The sequence below is a fragment of the Canis lupus genome, chromosome 22 (assembly GCF_048164855.1).
Source record: "Canis lupus baileyi chromosome 22, mCanLup2.hap1, whole genome shotgun sequence".
NCBI classification, from domain to species: Eukaryota; Metazoa; Chordata; class Mammalia; order Carnivora; family Canidae; genus Canis; species Canis lupus.
The window spans coordinates 7281978-7303174 of NC_132859.1; the positions used below are offsets into that span (position 1 = coordinate 7281978).

At 39.7% G+C, this 21197-nt stretch overlaps 1 protein-coding gene and 1 long non-coding RNA gene across 4 annotated transcripts in view; one reads left to right on the forward strand and one right to left on the reverse strand.

Moving 5' to 3' along the window:
• The window catches only part of ERICH6 (glutamate rich 6), a 31782-nt gene extending 20375 nt beyond the window's left edge, over positions 1-11407 (forward strand). For all 3 annotated transcript variants that reach the window (XM_072792289.1, XM_072792290.1, XM_072792288.1), the window contains 4 exons: positions 999-1084; positions 3915-4070; positions 6999-7227; positions 11137-11407. In XM_072792289.1, coding sequence (XP_072648390.1) covers positions 999-1084; positions 3915-4070; positions 6999-7227; positions 11137-11400 — 735 coding nt within the window. In that variant the 3' untranslated portion in view covers positions 11401-11407. The remainder of the gene's footprint in view (positions 1-998; positions 1085-3914; positions 4071-6998; positions 7228-11136) is intronic.
• The window catches only part of LOC140613834 (uncharacterized), a 31206-nt gene extending 18631 nt beyond the window's left edge, over positions 1-12575 (reverse strand). The window contains exon 1 of the long non-coding RNA XR_012014724.1: positions 10517-12575. This is a non-coding gene — a long non-coding RNA (uncharacterized lncRNA). The remainder of the gene's footprint in view (positions 1-10516) is intronic.
• Between the last annotated feature and the right edge of the window lie 8622 nt (positions 12576-21197).

Here is a 21197-nt window from a genome sequence, read left to right on the forward strand (position 1 = left end):
TTTCATATTTCACAATTTTTTAAATGAAAAAAAAATGTGTTATCTTCAAAATAAATGGCAACATTTACATGACTATTCAGGTGGTTTCATGGTTTAGCCCTAGAAACTTTTTTTTTTTCTTTAAGGTTTTATTTATTTGTTCATGAGAGACACAGAGAGGGAGGCAGAGACACAGGCAGGGGGAGAAGCAGGCTCCCTGCAGGGAGCCTGATGTGGGACTCAATCCCAGGACCCCAGGATCATGCCCTGAGTCAAAGGCAGACACTCAACCACTGAACTACTCAGGTGTCCCTGCCCTAGAAATTCTTGAATCTATCTTACTATAATTCAAGATTAGGAATATATAGAATCTTTAGTTCATTAGAAAATATTATTTGGCACAAATTTATTTCCTTATTGAGTATTACATATAAAATAGTTAAACTTGGAGACATAAAAAGGATTAGCTCCCTGTAGATCTTTCTTCATCTTCTCATATGCCTGTAGTGTTTTGCTCAAATAACTTTAAGAACAACCTCGAAGAGACCCAGATGCTACAACTTATATTTGAGTTTAAAGTCAGTCTATTGAACTATAATTTATATACGGTAGAATTCACCTTTTTTAGATGTATAGCTCTATGAAATTCGGCAGTTATGTAACCACTACTATCATCAGCATATAGAACATTTCCATTGTGCTAGGGCTGGTATTTAGTCTTCTGTTTTGTTTCTATACTAATATGTGACTAAGGTAAAAAATTTTTTAAACCCTTTCAAATAGAAACGTAATGTTAGATTCCTGCCTGAAATTTTTATCAAGTAATCTGCAGGGTTAGGAACAATCTTTAGTGATTCCTAAGAATTGTTCCCTGTCACTGTTGCAGGGACAAAAATTTAAAATAATAAATGGTTTATATCACTGTTAGCAAGCAAAGATTTACTGTTATTATCATAATGCATTGTATCTGGAACAATTAATGGTTAAGTGTCCTTTCATTTTCTCTGGTGTCTATATAGATGATGAAGAATGAGCTCTTAGAGAAGCACTACAAACATGGGAGCAAGTTTCTGACTTCATTTCCGGATGGAACAACGCAAATATTGTATCCTTTCAACAAGTTTTCATTAGCTTTATTTCTTCAGAACAGATGAAGAAAAAAATATATGGAAAACTATAAAAGAAAAAATAGATATTACCCCAAATCCTACCACCCAGAGAAAAGCTGTTAACATCTTTTTTATAGATCTTTTCTTACTTTTTTCTATAAGCATATATATATGATTCTTTATTTTTTCATTATTTTTTTAATAAACATTCTTTTTTAATAATTTTTTATTTTTAAAGATTTTATTTATTTACTCATGAGAGACACAGAGAGAAGGGGTGGGGGGCACAGACACAGGCAGAGGGAGAGGCAAGCTCCATGCAGGGAGCCTGACATGGGACTCGATCCTGGGTCTCCAGGATCACACCCTGGGCTGAAGGCGGCGTTAAACGCTGAGCCACCCCGGCTGCCCATATATATGATTCTTTAAAAATCAATTTTTCAACTCGTTATTGCCCTTTTTGTATAATACTATATAATAATGTTATGATGTATATGTAATAATATATGCATATTATATATGCAACAAAGAAATACACCAACATTGGAGCATCTGGGTGGCTCAGTTGGTTAAGCCTCTGCATTCAGCTCAGGTCATGATCTCAGGGTCCTGTAATCAAGCCCCAGCATCTGGCTCCCTGCTCAGCAGGGAGTCTGCTTCTCCCTCTTCTTCTGCTGCTTCCTCTGCTTGTGGTACTAGCTCTCTCTTTCTCTCTCTCTCTGTCAAATAAATAAATAAAATCTTTAAAAGAAGGATAGGATAGGATAGGATAGGATAGGATAGGATAGGATAGGATAGGATAGGAAAGGAAAGGAAAGGAAAGGAAAGGAAAGGAAAGGAAAGGAAAGGAAAGGAAAGGAAAAAGAAGGAAGAAAGAAAGAAAACCATTTTTATAACCATATGTACTATATAATTTACATACTATATAATTCATTTGACCTATCCACAAAGGTGGTTTCACAACGTTTTGCTATTATGTAGCACAGCTAAATGAACAGCTTTGTGCAGATTTCATTGCATACTTAGTTCCTTGAATCCATGGAACATGCATGTCACAGGGTAGAAAATGTGGGTAAGAAATTACAGACATTTTAAACTTTTGATAAATTTTATCCCCCTGAAAATGTGTACCAATTTACACATCCACGAGCAGCACATTATTTTTTAATACAAAAATCCGATACCCACTTTATGGAGCACTAAGTTATTCATCACTTGAACATCCGCCTGATGGCCAGGCCATTTGCTATTTTGACATAAAGGACATTTACTACCTCAAGGAAAGTAAAAAACAAACAGAACTATGAAATGAGGAGAGCTTTTTGGTGAATGAAGGCCCCACGTTTATAGGAGAAAGTCATGTTTAGTTACAGTTTCCTAAAAGTTTAGTCAAACCAATAATCAGCCAGGAAAATGACTTTCATGGCCTAGGAAGTATAATGAAGATTTCATTCCCTAGGCCCTGTGAGAAAAAATGTAGGTTTTCTTTTAATTATATCAATAAATTTTATATAACTCCTCCCATTTTTTTATTACTAGTTATCATTTATGCCCTGGCTTTAATTCTTAATTCTCTTGAAGGCCATGGCTGCTTTTCAAAATGATTCAGTCAGTCTTGTGTTTACTTCACCTCTAGGCTTCCAATCAGCTTAGACAGGACTGCAGTAAATTATCCTCAGTAGACTTTATTCTTTTTGATGCTATTGTAAATGGAATTATTTTTTTAATATATTTTTTTAAATTTTTATTTATTTATGATAGTCACAGAGAGAGAGAGAGAGAGAGAGAGAGAGAGAGAGAGAGAGGCAGAGACACAATACAGGCAGAGGGAGAAGCAGGCTCCATGCACCGGGAGCCCGACGTGGGATTCGATCCAGGGTCTCCAGGATCGCGCCCTGGGCCAAAGGCAGGCGCTAAACCGCTGCGCCACCCAGGGATCCCATGGAATTATTTTCTTAACTACATTTTCAGAATGTTCACTGCCAGTATACAGAAATATAATTTATTTTTATATATTGGTCTTTTTAAATATATTTACATATATGTTTATATATAGTTTCTATATTTCTTATATATTTTTAAACATTTTTATATATTGGTAGCCTACATCCCTCCTGAACTTGTTAGTTCTAATATGTTGTTTTGTGGATTCCTTAGGATTTTCTTTATATAAGAGCATGTCACCTGCAAATAGAGATAGTTTCACATCTTTCCTTTCCAATCTGAATGCTTTTCATTTCCTTTTCTTTCAGAAAATTTCCCTGGTTAGATCTTTAAATGCAATGAATAGAAGCGGGGAAAGTGGACATTTTTGTTTGGTTCCTGACCTTAGAGGGAAATCACTCAGTCTTTCATCAATAAATATGATGTCAGCTGTGGGTTTTTGTTAGACACTATCAGGTTGAAGAGTTTCCCTTTTATTCCTAGTTCATTGAGTTATCATGAAAAGGTACTGGATTTTGCCAAATGCTTTTTCTGTGTATATTGAGATGATCTTTTTTTTTTTCTCTCTTTATTCTATCAGTGTAATATGCTTCACTGATTGATTTTTAGGTGTTAAGCCAACCCTGCATTCCTGGGTAAACTCCACTTTGGGTCATAGTATATAATCCTTTTAAATGTTGCTAGATTCCATTTGCTAGTATTTTGTTGAGGATTTTTGTGTCTTATAAACATATTTTGATCTCATGAAAAGCATGAAATCCTTTTTGTAGTAATAGTAGCTCCCATACCTGAATGGTTTCAAAGGCTCTCTCATAAACTGAATTTATTCCCAGCATAGTCAAGGACCATTAGAACAGCTCAAATGACCTTATCTGATCTCAGCTACCCATCTGGAAACCTAGCCATCATCCGAGTGCCCAACAAAATCAGTGGTTTCACTTGTATAGTCCAAGAAGACATGCCCACTGACCCTGCAATCTTGGCATTGCTAGATTCTTCTGGCAGAAGTTCCTGCTATCATCCCAATGGAAATGTCTGGTAGGTTTCTAAGTTTCTTTTACTGCCATTTGGGACGGGGGTGGTGGTGGTGGTGGTGGTGGTGGTGTGTGTGTGTGAAATTTTATTTTTCTTTTGTTTTTTTCCAACTTTATTGAGATATAATTGACATATATCATTGTGCAAGTTAAAGGCATAAAATGTGTTGATTTGATACACTTGCATATTGTAAAATGATTATCACATTGCATTAGCTAACACCTCCCCACCATGTCACATAATTACCACTTCCTTTTTGTGTTGAGAACATTAAGATATACTCTCAGCAACTTTCAAATATATATATATATATATAGTATTAGCAAGAATCTTTATGCATCACATTAAATCCCTAGAATTTATTCATCTTATAACTGCAAGTGTTCTTCTTCCTTTCAAATGATCAAATGGCTTTAAGAATTATTTAAGTTGGGCAGCCCGGGTGCCTCAGCAGTTTAGCACCGCCTTCAGCCCAGGGCCTGATCCTGGAGACCCGGGATCTAGTCCCACGTCAGGCTCCCTGCATGGAACCTGCTTCTCTCTCTCTCTCTCTCTCTCTCTCTAGTCCCACGTCAGGCTCCCTGCATGGAACCTGCTTCTCTCTCTCTCTCTCTCTCTCTCTCTGTCTCTCATGAATAAATAAACAAAATCTTTAAAAAAAAAAAGAATTATTGAAGTTAGTGCTCTTTAGATAGTAATATTCAACTCAGTGAAAGTTTTATTTATGTCACTCCATACCTTCTCCATGGAAAAATCCCAGGCAACTATGTAAAACAAAGCTCATCATATTCTTCCCATAAATAATAAGAAAATATGAACATATAATTTCAATATTAGAAAAAAGAGGCTTTAAATAAATTACATGGTCACCCCAGGGCTTTGGGATAGAAACCCAAATGGTCTCTCTAGAGCCTGCCTGATAATGTTATACTGCCTCAGCTATGGAAATAATCTATAATGGATAGCTGCTACACCGTGTTGTTATAGTTGTGTGTGTGTTATTATCATTTGAGCTATATCCGTAACTATTCCTCTATTCCTATAGCCATAACCAACAATAACATACAAACAGAATCTCTAGAGATCCTGATCTCATTTTGATCTGTGAGCTTATCTACTCTGACTTCATATTATTTGATTTAACCCGAGAAAGTGAAATTTGGGCTCTAACTTCAAATGCAGTTCCAACTTTTCAAGCTCTTCAGAAAGAGATACTCTCCCTTTAAATTCTCTACAGGAATAACAATCTCATCTTGAGAAACTCTGTCCATGATTGACAAAGTCTGGACATTCTGCCCATACTTGAGAGAGTTAGGACGTTTGTGTTTTTTTGGTCTAAAGCAGTAGTAGTCAGTCCGTTACCCCCATGTGAACCGGAGAATTTCAACTTATCCTCCAGAATTCAATAGCAGTTCTGTATCACATTCGTTGGAGCAGTGTATTAATTGTCCCCAGATATTCATTAGTTTCTAGGACTTCACCCTTGTCTGGGAAGTCCTCTGCCCCACTAGCTGAATTCCTGGCCCTCTGATGTGACTTCTGCATACTCTTATTGCCCTTTCTAGCTGCCTCTTGGGTAGCAAGCCCATCTCCCCTGCTGGACCAACGTTCTTTGCAGGCACTCTCCGAATCTTTGCCACTACAAGCATGTATCTGTGCATGGTATAGACTCAAAGATTATGCTTATTTTTTTTTAATTTTTTATTTATTTATGATAGTCACACAGAGAGAGAGAGAGAGAGGCAGAGACACAGGCAGAGGGAGGAGCAGGCTCCATGCACCGGGAGCCCAATGTGGGATTCGATCCCGGGTCTCCAGGATCGCGCCCTGGGCCAAAGACAGGCGCCAAACCGCTGCGCCACCCAGGGATCCCAAGATTATGCTTATTAAATAAGGAGTGACCTAGATCATTTTAGCCAGGTATTATTTTCATCCACATTTCAAGATGAAAGAAACCCTCCTCCTCTCACGTATGACAAAATAATCACCTAAATTTCCCATGTGTACTTTTGTTATTAGATCACTGCCAGTAATCAACGGTGGAGAAATAAGATATTAGTTCTCTCCCTCTGGGGCACCTCGTGGCCAATTTGTCTAGTTTAAAAAAAAAATAATTTGTTATCAAATGCAGTCAACTTTCTAAATACCCACATTTGCACCTCTTCCCACTCCTCAAGAAAGGGAGGGCAATCCAAGTTGGAAGAAGGTGAGAGAGCACAAGGAGGAGATAACTAGAATGGTCATCACTTGTGTCACTGAAGCTCAGATTGTGCTGGGCTTCGTATGTATGTGATGTAGTAAAATGTGGCATCACCTAAGCGAAGAGACAGGGAAGGCTCAATTTGTCTAAGCTCCACCTTGCCCTCCATCACAAGGCACTGAGCCATTTCAGAGATGTTCCCTGAGCCTCTCTTGCCCATACCCCACCCTGACTAGAGCCCTTCTAGGACTCCTGGCTCCCAGTTGTGCTGGGTGCTGTTGGAACATGGTTGTTCTGTACTGAGGCTGATTAGAGCTTCTCCAGGACTTACACCCACTGGTCTTCATTTCCTCCTGGGGAAAAATCTAAGCACTGGTCCCCCCTCTTCGGGCACAGTCTGCTCTCCTCTCCTGCTCTCCAAAAACTTCCCTGCTCCCCCTTCATTCTTCCCAGCACACAGTTTTCCAGGCTCCTTTACCATCCTGGGTTCCATCTTTTGGACCCAGTTTGGTTCAGCGGTGGGTCTTGAATTGGATCCACTATGTTAAACTAGTATAAAATTCACAGTATTGCCACTCCCAAGGTCACCTGTGAAATAGTTTGCGCTATTCACACGCAACTGGCTAGCATGAACCGTTGCTTCCCTTGGCTAGCAAGTGACAGGGCTAATTTCAAGGTTGAATTATAATGTTACTTTTATGATGGTAATTTTTAATTTCCTTTCTGCCCAGGGTATACATCAATATCTTGGGAGGTCAGTATTCAGATCAAGCTGGCAACAGATTAAGGGCTTGGAATTGGTCCAGTTCTGTTGCTTCCTCACCCTTTGTTTCATTTAAACCTGTCTTTCTGGCCTTGAACCATTACATTGGAGTTCGCATCTTAGAACAAGACAAGATTTCAGTCACTTTTCTAGCAATGGGCCAACAGGCAAGAATCAGTGTTGGGACCAAAGTGAAGGTAGGTGCATTTTTGAAAATAGTTAAAGTCATTTGGAATAATAAGAGTAAATGACTCTGGTCAGTGTTGTTACTGACAGATTAGCCTTGTGTGTAATGTACCATCCACGAAAAGTTTCAGAATTCAAACAAACAAACAAAAAAACACACACAGTGAAGATGTCATGTGGAATTGAGGCAAACTGTCGTTGTTTATTCTTCAGAAATTCCTTTTAGTTCAGATTTGGATCTAACTAAAATTTACTATTTACTTGGTGACCAAGTAGGCTACTTTGGGGGTTTGATTTTAGGATTTTGTATTGTGTTTTTCCTCTGCCCTATAGCAGAAAGGCCTGGACTGAGTCAGGAGACCTGGGTTCTAACTATGTTCAAGACCAAGCATAAGTCCCACCTCCTCACAGATGCTTCCCAAACCTCCTAGCCCTTTGCCCAATCAGGGTCCATCATGGTCTTCCCTGGGGTGTCCATGAACTCACCTCTGTCCCCACGCCTGCTGCTGGACCATGCTGCCCTACTTGCCTTTATGCCTGCCTTTCCTCCTGGACAGTGAGCTCCAGAAGGACAAAATCTCTGCCTTTCTGATTCCTCTGGCCCACCCAGGGTATGTCCTAGAGTACACTCTCAGTGACTGGCAATGGTTAAGAACATGGCCTTCAGGTTACAGGGACGTAGTTTCTTTGCCACTTAGCTAAGTGGGTGAACTTGAACTTCAGTTCCCTCATCTATAAGATGGGGATAATGATTCCTAGCAAACAGGTTGTTGTGAAGATTCACTGAGAATGCAAAGTGCTTAGCATGGTGCTTGCTACTAAGTACTCAGTAAATGATAGCTCCACATATAGTTTGCCAGTTACATCTCAACAATGTTGAAATATATATATTGATATAGAAATAGATATAAATAAAGGCCCATGTAGCATATCTAGTGTGTGGCTCCAAACAAGTCCCTTAAACACTGAGGCCAATTGTTTTCATCAATCATTGAAGGAAGAGATTGCTCCAGATTTCAAAGGTGTTGTCCATCTCAAAAAACTCTACACTTTTAAGGTAATTGGAAATATGACCTCAATATTTAGCACAAGCAGGAATAATATCTCATAAAGACCAAATAAGGGACACCTGGGTGGCTCAGTGATTTGGCGCCTGCCTTGGGCCCAGGGCATGGTCCTGGAGTCCCAGGATCGAGTCCTGCATCAGGCTCCCTGCAGGGAGCCTGCTTCTCTCTCTGCCTGTGTCTCTGCCTCTCTCTCTCTCTCTCTGTGTCTCTCATGAATAAATAAATAAAATCTTAAAATAAATAAGTAAATAAAAGGGACACTTCAGAGTCAGCCAACAGAGAGTGAGGGTCTGCAATGTGCTCAGTGCTATTCCAGCCAATCTCATTCTCGGTCAGCCTGGCTACTGCAGTCAGCTGCTCAGGCTCTAGACAAGCTTCTTTATTTGTTAGGAATTTATAAGCTAGGCTTCTTTTGGTACATTACATTCATGGTAAATACATTCTTACCAAAAATATAAAAAATGTTCTCCCTCTCCCCATCTCCCTCCTTAGAAACAAATTTTAATCAGAAAGAGAGCCATTTTGATGCAAAAAAAAGAAGGAATTTGATGTTAAGTTTTTCTAGGGCAGCCTGCTTGGCTCAGCAGTTTAGCGGCACCTTCAGCCCAGGGTGTGATCCTAGAGTCCCGGGATCGAGTTCCGCGTCAGGCTCCCTGCACGGACCCTACTTCTCCCTCTGCCTGTGTCTCTGCCTGTGTCTCTGCCTCTCTCTCTATGTCTTTCATGAATAAATAAATAAAATCTTTAAAAAAAAAAAGTTTTTTTTTATTTCTCACTGTCCTCATGATCACCCTTTCTTTAGGTTTTTAAAAAATTACAAAAAGTGACATACATGTTCAATACCTTCTCATATTTGAAGATTCAAATAATAGAGAGAGTAAAAAATAGAGATTCCTCTTTCATCCTTTCATCTATTCTAACCTCTTTCTCAAAGGCAATCACAACCCAAAATTTGGTGTGTATTTCTCTTTTCAGTGTATTTATAAATTATTGACACACATCTTTTTTAAAATAAACATTGGATGGTATTGCTTGTATTGTTGGGAGGATTCTATTTGTTTTTGTTTTCCACTTAAGGATTATTAAAGGTTTTTCCTCATCCACATTTCCAAGAATATTCGCCTATTAGATTTTTAATTGCTCCATAACATTTCATATGCACTATAGTTAATTTATGCTACACAGAGTGGCCTCCGAGTGGCACTGGCCAGTTATCCACTTCCCCCTCCTGGAAGCATTTCTTGCCTTGCTTCCAGGACACTGTTCTCCCTTGATTTTCCTTCCACCTCAGCGACTGTTTCTTCTCATTTTTCTTTGCTGACTCTTTCTACCTCCCCATTTTTTTTTATTTTTTAATTTTTATTTATTTATGATAGTCACAGAGAGAGAGAGAGAGAGAGAGAGAGAGGCAGAGACACAGGCAGAGGGAGAAGCAGGCTCCATGCACCGGGAGCCCGACGTGGGATTTGATCCCGGGTCTCCAGGATCGCGCCCTGGGCCAAAGGCAGGCGCCAAACCACTGCGCCACTCAGGGATCCCACCTCCCCATTTTCTAAATATTGAGGGGCTCCAGGCCTCCTGCGGGGGCTCATGCTCATCTCCCTCGGTGAATCACTCCCTAGGGGGGTCTCATGGAGTCTCCTGTCTTTAAATACCTCCTACAATGTTGATAACCCTTTCATTTTATCTCCCATGAATTTTCACCTGTACATCTCAGATTCCAATCCTGCACATCCGTTTGGGAGATAAAAGTTTAGCAAAATTACCTCTGAGAGCCTGCTCCACCCTCAGTCTTCACTTCAGACAAAGACAACTGCATTCTTTCAGTAGCTCGGGCCACTTTGGAGCAGTCCTCCCCCTCTCGGTGTCACAGCCTCACATCTATTCCCTGCCAGTCCTCCAAGCCTCACCTCATATATGCCTGATCTCAACCCTTCTCACATCCTCTGATACCACCCCTCCTGTCTGCCTTTTGGGCCTGGCCCATCTCTTGTTTATATCATTACAGTTGCTTCTAATGAGACTCCCTGCTTCTGGTCTTTTGAGCCTGCTGATCAAAATCTTTCCTATTTCCTAGAACCATTATTGATTCATTCCCTTAAAATATTTTCTGTCATTTTATGGAATTTGGGATTGAAGGGAAGGTAAAAATGCCAGTCCATTCTTTGTGATTCATCCATCTGATACCCGCCCCCCCCCCCCCCCCCCCATGCCCGCTCTGCTACACACACACCTACCTTCTGATGCAGGGAGAGTTGAAACTGCTGTGTGTTCTTATGTCTCTTGCAGGTAAGTGGTTACTCTCTTTGCATTTAGCTCAGCCCACTGAGGCCAAACACACCCCTCCTAGGCTGGTCCTTCATCTGCATATGGGAAACACAGGCAAGAGTGTCCTGAGAGATCCATTCCCCTTCTTGCAGTTGCAAGGAAACATCAGCCTAAATCACCAAAGGCTGTGAGGAAGGGGAAGAGCAGAGGCCGAGGGAGGGTCATGGAGAGGTCAGTGCGGAAGGCGTCCTGGAGGTAGGGGCACATTTTAGAAGGGAAGGAGTTTTAGCCATCCCGGTCTCTCCTGAACACTCAACTCTGGTGCTACCTTCTGTGAGGAAGGCTGTCCACTCGGTGCCTTCATAGCCTCTAGGCCAGCCCTGACCAAGCTCTCCCCACTGGGCAGCTCCCAGGGGAGGGACTGTGTTTGCTGCATCTTGGTGCCCCCCAGTATATGCTGGTAAATGACTTGAATATATTGTAAGCATTTGAAAGTATCCAAATTCTATGTGACCGGCCTGCTCCCACCTCCCACCTTCCACAGGTGGTCTCTGAGCTTCCCTTCTCTTTCTCTTTGCTGAAAAGCTACCTAACCCTGAGGAGATTCCAGTTCTCCGATACCTGAATGAGGATGACCTGCTGCTACTGGCCAATTTAATCAAGATTCGACGCCTGTTTCATAAACTTGAAGGATGTGCAAGTTTCCCCTCCAGCCAGGTTTGGGAAAAATTAAAGCAACCTTCCTACCTTTCCTCACTTTCTCTAAAACTAATTGCCCTTTGTCACAATTCTGGTGTAAGGAAAGACACCATGAAAACAATATCAGCTATAATAAATGAAAACGCTTAACAAACGATGGGGCCTTCATGTGTTTTGTTATTTTGGGAGGGGGTGTGAGGGATTTAGAGAAAAGTGTAATGACCAAGGAAATACCAAGAAATATGCTTTCTTAATACACTCGCAGTCAGAAAACTAAACAACTCACTTCTGGGACTCTTTGCATTTAGCTCACCCCACTGAGGCCAATGAGCAAGTCAGCACAAGTGTCCATTATCAGAGTTCTAGCAGGAAAACAGCAGAGGGGATTAGATAATCAGATAAATCTTTCACCTTTTAAAACCATCTTTACTTTAAAAATTATGATTACATGTAATATAGAAATTGATGTTGCCTCTTTAAAAATGTATTAAAAGTAAAAACGTTTCCAAGTGAAAAAATATATCTATATCTATTAATCTATTAGGGTCATATTTCAAGGCAGTTTTATTTACTTAACAGTTTGGCTTGTTAAAAGTGACAATAAGGGTATGTCTTATTTTGAAAATCTATATAGATGAAAAGCGGATTCGGGTGTGCCATAGATTTTATATATTAATGTCTGCTTTTCCATATGTCTGTTTTAGGTAATCTCAGTTCTGAATAATCCACTCTGTTAATTCATGCATTGTTGTTTTTTCCCCCCACAATAACAAGTTCTTCAAAAAAAAATTAAGTGCATACATATATGCACTTTAATATAACTGGTAAGTAAAGAGAGTATAACTCTTTGCTCTAGATAGTGTTGGCAGCAAAGCCCTGCTGGTATCAAGATGTCAAAAACACATCCAGTGTATTAGCCTATGCAAACATTTTAAGGTGTATGAGCCAAATATTTTAAACTACATTTCATTGGTGGCCTTTGCTGCTAACAAAAGTAATACTAACTCATTGCGGAAAATGTAGGAGATTACAGAAAAGTATAAAATATAAAGATTTTAAAAGTACTCATAACCTCCACCACCAGGGAGCTAGCCATCTTTAATTGTGCTCTGTTTCTTTCTAGTCTCTTATCTGTATTTGTGTATGGATATGTTTTTGAAAAAGAATTTTTTTCCAAGCAGGGAAATAAGTCATTGCCAACACGAATTTTGAAAACTAGGAAGAAAACTAAATTTCTACTTCCTAAAGAGACTCATAGAAAATTAAGCTCTATTAAGTAGAAAGTTACCAAATAAGCCAAATAAATGCCCATTATTTCTCAGTAAAGAAATAAATACCTTCTGGAACTGTTAGTGTTCCATTTTTGCTGGTAAATTTACTACCAGTTTATAAAAAAAGAATGAATAAGTAAAGCAAAATCGTTTAGAGTCTAAGGTTTAACGGAGGTACTAAATAAAATTGATAACATTTGGGATGCCAATCACATATTCGGAGGCAAATGCTATACTTTAATAATAATTTTTTTAAAAACACAGAAATGCACTGTGCTTTTCCCCAGCTATGTTAGATAATACACAAAGGATGACTTAAAAATGTTTTTTACCTCAGGGGTGCCTGGGTGGCTCAGTTGGTTAAGGGTCTGCCTTCAGCTCAGGTCATGATCTCTGGGTCCTGGGATGGAACCCCACATCAAGCTCCCTGCTCAGTGGGGAGTTTGCTTCTCCCTCTCCCTCTGCTACTCAAGCTCTCTCTCTCTTTCTCTCTCTCTCTCTCAAATAATAAAATCTTAAGGAAAAAAACATTTTTTTTACTTCAAACTAAGTAATTTATTATGATCATTCTATTGTTTCATTTTCCTATGAGACAACAAATATTACATATGTATATATTTTGGGCTCTACCTTATTCCAGAAACAATGCAAGGAATCTTTTAGGAATATACTCAATAGAGAAGAATAAAATAATTTTAAAGCATGTAAATATGATTGAGGCAATATGAAATGAGTTATATTGTTTCAAAAACACCCCCCCCCCCCGCTTTCTTGCTAAACTTGGAACAAGAACATCTATAATGAAAAGATAACTCTCCTCAAGTTACACATTTCCTTGGAGGGAATGTCTTTCAGGTATTACACTTGATCTTAGCTAAAAGGCTGAGAAGCGATGGGGAGTGTCTTATCAGTTTTTCCCCTATGACACAGAGTGAGATCCAGGAATTAGGAATACCCTGATTGGAGCCAAACTGGTGAATCAAAAGCAGGTGATAAAAAGACTATGTGTGTGTCCACAGCCAGCAAGAGAACCACTGGAGTTTCTCTGTTATGCCTCGTGGTGGCCCAGCGGTAGACAATGCACCGAGGAGCCCAGGTGTGAAACAACGCTGCTATTCGCACCCACTGTCTACTACTGCTCTACAGGGCTAGCACTGGGAAATGAAAATGATAGTGTAACATCCACCCAGATTCTTTCAGAGATGATACTCTCCATTGAGTCATTTTCTGAATATCCCAGACACTCCCTCTGTGTGAAATTATTAAGCAAAGTGACAACACAATGGGACAATAATCAGCCTCTTGCTCCCTTGTTCATGTGAAAACATATAAACACCTGACATATGTTGAATGAATGAACAAACTGAAATCTCTACCAGGGACAGACACGGGCATGAAGTGGAGTTCCGGGTGCGTTACCTCCAGCCATGCTTCATGTTGTGGTTGGAGGTCAGATTAACAGTGCCCCATGCAAAGTCTAGTTCTTACCTCAACTATTTGTGGAGAACCTGTTTTTTTGTTTTTTTTTGTTTTTTTTTTTTTGAGAACCTGGTTTTCTCTGGAGCTGAGTTGCTACCGCTTACAAATTTCTGTCAGACACAGCTGATACTCTCTGCATAAATCAAATGTATTAATAAGCCAGATTTTTATTCCAGGTCTAGAATTCACCCCATCTGCTTAATACACATTTATTAAATGACTACTTTGTGCCAAGCACTGGTGATACAAAGCTTACAATCATAGTTCCCTCTCCTCAGGGAGAAAGAGACCATGACAAAACAATAGGTGAGTGCAGTGATTAGAAGTAGGACAGGAAGTACCCAAATGAGACCACCTGTCCCAGCCCAGGAGCTAGGTGTCATGAGGGGTGGAGGGCACAAAGGTGAGCAAATCAACTGATCCATCTCAGAATAATCATGGTATTGTCTCCCAGAAGCAACAAGTAATCCTTTAGTAAAATCAGCTGGATGCAGGAATCACAGGTGACTCAATGGTGCCCACAAAGTCACCGCTGCCCGCTGCCCAGACAATGAGTAAATGAATATACACTCAGCACCTTGAGGAGTCTTCCACACCACCAGTTAGTAAGAAAGGGGCAGAGATGAGTCAGGGAAACCTCGTCCTTTACCAAACATTTATGGAAGCCACAATAACCTCCAGAAAGATGGAGAGAGAAGAGTGGGAGTCATCTGTTCTGGGCATTGTGGGTAGAGGGGAATGGCCTGACTTCAGTCCAAAGAGAATGGTTCAACTGTGGGTAGAGTCAATGGGTGAGATCTTGGGACATTTCAGAGGGAAATAGGTAGCACTGGACAGGGTGTCTGTATAGGATTCTATCAAGCTCTTTTACATTCATCCTCATCTCTACATTACTGGTCAGCAGAATGCTGGGACAGTAAATGTGGGAGAAGCGATAGGAAGGGGTAACAAGTTACCAAGTGGAGAAGGCATCGAGGTGTACATTCGCTCACTCAATAAAAAATTGGCACATGTCAGGCGTTGTATGTGACCCTCATAGGATTTACATTCCAGTGAGCGAAACAAAGTAAATCATTTCAAATTGCAATTAACACAATGAAAAAAAAAAAAACAAACACCCAGTAATGTAAATGAGAGCTATGGGGTAAGCAGGAAGATAAATAGCAAGACTAGTTGATATTTTGTAGTCAGAGAAGGTCTCTCCGATGGGGCTGCTATACAATGGTCAAGAAGAAACCAGTAATGCAATGAGCTGGGAGGAGAGTGTTCTAGGCAGAGACAACATCCAGTTCTGGGGTGGGAATGAGTTTGCATGTTCTAGTAATAGAAGGAAGGCCACCCTAAGTGAGGTGAGGCTGGAGAAGCTGGCCAGGTAAGAGGAAGCCAGGTAAGGCAGTGCTGTGTGTGTCATGGTAAGGAATTTGGATTTTATTCCACAGACATTTGTCCTTTTCCTTAAAGGGCTTCAATTTCCAGTCTGCGGAGTTGATCCAACCACTCGCACCTCTTCTGTGCGAGTCACCGCGCACTTCTTCTCTGTTCCATCCAGTAATGACAGCTGAGAGAGCAAGGATGAAAAGCTATGGGAATGCTCAAATACCTTTGGAGAAAATGTAAATTGTCAGCATCACTTTGGACAGCGATCTACACTCTCTAGGAAAGATGAGGATGTGTACACCCAATACATGGAAGTTTCAACCCTACACAGATACATCCCAGAGAAAAACACATTTACAAAAGAGACAAAAACAAGCTTGGGCACTGCAGCATTGTTTGTAATAGCAAAACAAATTTTCCATCGACAGAAGAACAGGTAAATCGTGGGATATTATGGACTGTTTGTGTTCCTCCAAAACGCACAGGTTGAAATCTAATCCCCAAAGTGGTGGTATCTGGAGGTGGGGTCTTTAGGAGATTATTAGGTCATAAAGACAGAGCCCTTTAGAATGGGAATAGTACCCTGATAAGAAGAACCCAGAGTCAACTCATGCTCTTTTCTCCATGTAAGGATAAAAGGAGAAATCAATCTGTAGCCAAGAGGAAGGTTTTCACCAGAACCCAAACATACCCTACACCCTGATCACAGACTTTGGGCTTCCAGAACTTTGAGAAATACATTCATGTTGTTTATAAGCTCCCAAGTCTGTGGTGTTTTGTTTCAGCAATCCAAACTAAGACGTGGAATTCCACACAGTGGAATTTCATACAACAGTGAAAATGAATGAACTAGAACTATCTGAATCAATATAAACAACCCTCCAAAACAGTCTCACTTTGAAGGAAAAAAAAAGAGGGAAGAGGAATACCTTTAATATTATTCTATTTATATGAAGTCTTAAAACATGCAAAACCATCCCACCTATTATTTAGCTAGACACATCTATGTAGAAAAAGCATAAATAAAGGCGTGGGTGGCTCAGGTCAGGGCGTGGTCCCAGGGTTCTGGGATCAAGTCCCACAGTGGACTCCCTGCGGGGAGCCTGCTTCTCCCTCTGCCTGTGTCTCTCCCTCTCCCTCTGTGTCTCTCATGAATAAATAAATAAAATCAAAAAAGAGGAAAGAAAAAGAAAGAAGAAAGAAAGGAAGGAAGGAAGGAAGGAAGGAAGGAAGGAAGGAAGGAAGGAAGGAAGAAGAAGAAGAAGAAGAAGAAGAAGAAGAAGAAGAAGAAAGGAAGGAAAAGAAGAAAGAAGAAAGAGAGAAAGAAAGAAAGAAAAGAAAGAAAGAGAAAGAAAGAAAGAAAGAAAGAAAGAAAGAAAGAAAGAAAGAAAGAAAGACAGACAGGCATAGGAATGATACATGTCAGGTTTCAGGCTGGTGCTCACCACTGGAGGCATATGTGATGGGGAGAGCTATGCAGGACCGTTGATTATCTCTCTAGCAAAGTGTTAAGTTCATGGGCTTTCATTAATTACTCTTTATATATAGTTAATATCCAAAATTAGTCTTTTTTCTTTTTTAAAAGGCTAGCCAGAAATAAGTGAACAAACATAGAAGACATTTGAAGCAATTTTTTAGGAGAAGCAACAGTTCTTTGAATCAGCAAAAGTTTTAACTGGATTCTTGAAATTAGAGCAGGGAATCAGACCATGTAAGCCAGAACTTAGAAATTTCTTCTCTCCTCATTCAAGGAATAAGTGAAATTCCTTTAATACAAATGATATTCTTGTTTTTTTTTTTTTTTTGATATTCTTGTTTTTTAACTCTACATAATTCACCAGAGATAGAGACCAGATTCAGAGCTTAACATGAACAATTTAGACATTTTCTATTCGGGGTCATTCAATTCATCGATTATCTGGAATGTACACAGGGAATATCTTTCTATCTAAAAAGATGTGCACATTTTCCCGTGTCCACACTGACTCCTTTCCCCATTGCCAAAATAGGCAGGGATACTACACACTTCCATACTTCCAAACTTTGAAATCTATTCACCGTAGCATTCAAAAGAGATGGGGCAGAGGGAATCTCATTCCTAATTCCATAAAATCAAGTGATGTTTCATGAACTCCTCTGTGGTCAATAGGTAATTTGATGGTTTTTGAATAATTCTACAAAATAAGAGCTAGAAAACCGGATAAACGAATCCTGTCATACTCATAAATTGATTCCAGTTTAAATCTCACACAAGCCTGCAAATTCCCAACAACCAGACAGACTGGAAGATGGTTAAGTGACTTACTTAGGTCTCACAGCTAACCAGGTCCTGGAAATAGAAGGTGAGCCCTGGTCTTCAGCCCTGATCCAATGTTCTTCCTTCTGGTTCCTCGCCTGGAAGCTCTTTGCCCAGAGCCAGAGCCCCGAGAACCACGTGCTAAAGTGGAAATCATCAGTTAGACAATCCAGGGGCGAGTCCCACCTCCCCACCAACTAGCTCTGTGCCGTTGGTCTAGTTACTTAACCTCCGAGAGCCTCAGTTTTCTCAGCTGAAACTGAAAAAGATAAAATTGACTTCACACAGAGGTAGTGACTTACAGGTAGGGTGTCCCGCCTGCAGCAAGCTGTGCTCAGTGAAGGCAGAGACAGAGACGCAGCAAAGCCTGTGCGTGGATCCCAGCAGCCCATTCACACAGTCCTTCCCATGCCAGGAAATGACCTCACCTCTCTCCCGAGGACCAAAAGAATTAGAAATAGATCACAGACTTAGGTTAGGTAATTTAAAAGTACTAATAGGAATGAAAGCTAATTTCAGAAGAGAATGATTATTACTATTTTAAAAAGTTATATTAAGGGCAGCCCTGGTGGCCCAACGGTTTGGTGCCGCCTTTGGCCCGGGGCCCGATCCTGGAGTCCCGGGATCGAGTCCCACATCGGGCTTCCTGCACGGGGCCTGCTTCTCCCTCTGCCTGTGCCTCTGCCTCTCATTTTCTCTCTCTGTCTGTCATGAATAAATAAAATCTTTAAAAAAAAACAAAAAACAAACAAAAAAAAAAACGTGTACCAGTAAGTATTAACAATAGTGAAAGTAACTTTGTACCATACAAACACATTGGCTTCTCTGTTACCCACAGATCGCAGATAGAAAGTGCTAGATCACACATACCCCACAATTCTGTAAAAGTGCTCATTTAAGTTGCTGCCTTGCTTATTGTTTATCAATCCTAAAACAGATAAAGTTGTAGAGTATGGATCTGTTTCTGCTTCACTGAACTACAAAGACAAGGCCCAGACCAGTAACGTTCAAACTTTCCCCTTCTCATGCCCTTAAAAAAGGTTTTTAATGTATGCTCTCTCTTGCATATTTTTCATTTGAATCTATAAGGATTCATAATAAGTTTAAGTGGTTGTGAAGAATGTTATTTCTAAGGCACTGTGAATCTTGATATTTTGAAATAAAACATCGCTTTCTAAAATGAATTCAGTGGAATCTAAACGCCACCCACCTTAATGTAATAGGACACCCACCTCTATCCATTAAAAAAATATATGAACTAGCTCTTCTTTAACATACCACCAGTTTGAAGATCATTGTTCTTCCCACTTTGGTATATATTTTAAAAGTTTCACATAATAAGTAAAAACAACAACAACAAAAAAACCAAAAACCACCTCATACAACATATATGTACATATATTTTATATTAATATATGTGCATTTTTTTAGAGACACACACATACGCACAAAATCAGATGGCCTGGTTCCACCACTAGACTCTAAATTTAAATTGGTCTGGCATGTAGATGGGCCTCGGTACTTTTTTAAAGCTTCCCAGCTGATTCTACAGAGCAGCCAAGGTTGATAAAGACTAGATTAGGGCTAAAATCAGGGAGAAAACACATTTCCCTAAAAGCATCAGGATCAGCACAAACTCCTGCCTACACTGGGACTAGCCCAGTGGCAGTGGGCCTATTACTTGCGTTCTTTTCCTTTTTGCTGGAAAGAAAAATCACCACCTCTGCTCTGAAGAACTCTGGAACACAGTGGTCGTCTGGGCACTCAGGGGCAGTGAAGGGTTCTTTTTGGTAAAACATACTGCCTTATGCAGAGATCAAGCTGACAACTTCAGACTCAAAGGAAATGTGTGTGTGTTTTTGTTTGTTTGTTTCATCAACTGTTTTTAAAGAATCAATGCATCCATTTCAAGTGTAGTGCTATTCCATCATCTGCTGTATTGCAGGGCTTCGTCTGCCTCTATAAGCAATGTATCTTGTGTTTCACTGGCTGCTTTAAAGATTTTTCCCCTTTTTCCTGGTTTCCAGAAGGTAGAAAAGCAATAGAAAAAAAAAAAATCAATGAAGCCAAAATTTGGTTCTTTGAAAAGATGAACAAAATTGACAAAATTTTAGCTAGAACAGCCAAAGAGAGAAGACTCAAATCACTTCAAACAGGAATAAAAGAGGATGTTTACCAAACTTATGTAAATAAAAAGGATTATAAGGGAAAATGAGGAATAGATGTATGTTGACACATCAGATAATTTAAATGAAATGGAGAAATTGCCAGGAATACACAAAATACTGAAACAGACATAAAATGAAATGGAAAATGTGACTTGGTCTGTAATAAGTAAAGAGATAAAACTGGTAATTTTTAAATTTCCACAAAGAAAAACTCCACCCCAAGGAAAAGATAGTGTCACTGGTGACTTGTGCCAAACATTCAGAGAAGAATTATTATGAATTCTTCACAAGTTGTTCCAGAAAATAGATGAGGAATAGACACATCCTAAACCATTTTATGAGGCCAGTATTAACCCGATAACAAATCAGACAAAACTAGCATAAGAACAGCAACTAAAGATCTATATTGCTTGTGAACAGATATGTAAACATTCTCAATAAATGCTACAGCATATAGAAAAGATTATACACCATGACCAAGTGAAATTTGTTCCAGAAATGTAGGGCTGGCTTAATATCTGAAAATTAGTATAACAGACAATAATACAGAGTAAAGGGGAGAAAATATGATCATTTCAATAAATGCAGAAAAAGCAGAGAACTTCCTCACCCTTACAGAGGACATCTTCTGGAAACTTCAAATCTAGCATCAGGCTTAAAGGTGAAAAACTGGGTGCTTTCCACCAAGATCAGAACAGGTAAGGATATCTGCTCTGATCTGATTATCATTGTATGAGAGGTTCTGGTCAGGGCAAGAAAAAGAAAAAGCATCCAGATCAAAAAAGAAAAAAGTAAAACTATCTCTGTTTGCAGATGGGGTGATCTTACATATAGAAAACCCAAAGTAGTCCGCACATACACACAAATATTAGGATGAATAAACAAGTTCAGCAAAGTTACAGAACATAGGATTAATGTATAAAAATAAGTTGTATTTCTCTACACGCTAGCAATGAACATTCTGAAATGAAATTAAGGAAACAGTTCCATTTATGATATCACCAAAAAATAAAATATCTAGTTACAATTTTAAGAAAAGAAGCCAAGACTCATACACCAAAATTTACAAAACATTGTTTAAAGAAATTAAAGACCTAAGTAAATGGAATGTCACCCATGTTCAGGGATCAGAAGACTTAATATTGTTAGGACAGCAATACTCACCAAATTGATACACAGATTAATATAATTTCCTTTTTTTAAAAAAGATTCTATTTATTTATTCATGAGAGACACAGAGAGAGAGGCAGAGACATAGGCAGAGGGAGAAGCAGGCTCCACACAAGGAGTCCGACTTGGGACTCAATCCCAGGACCCTAGGATTACAACCTGAGCCCAAGGCAGATGCTCAACCAC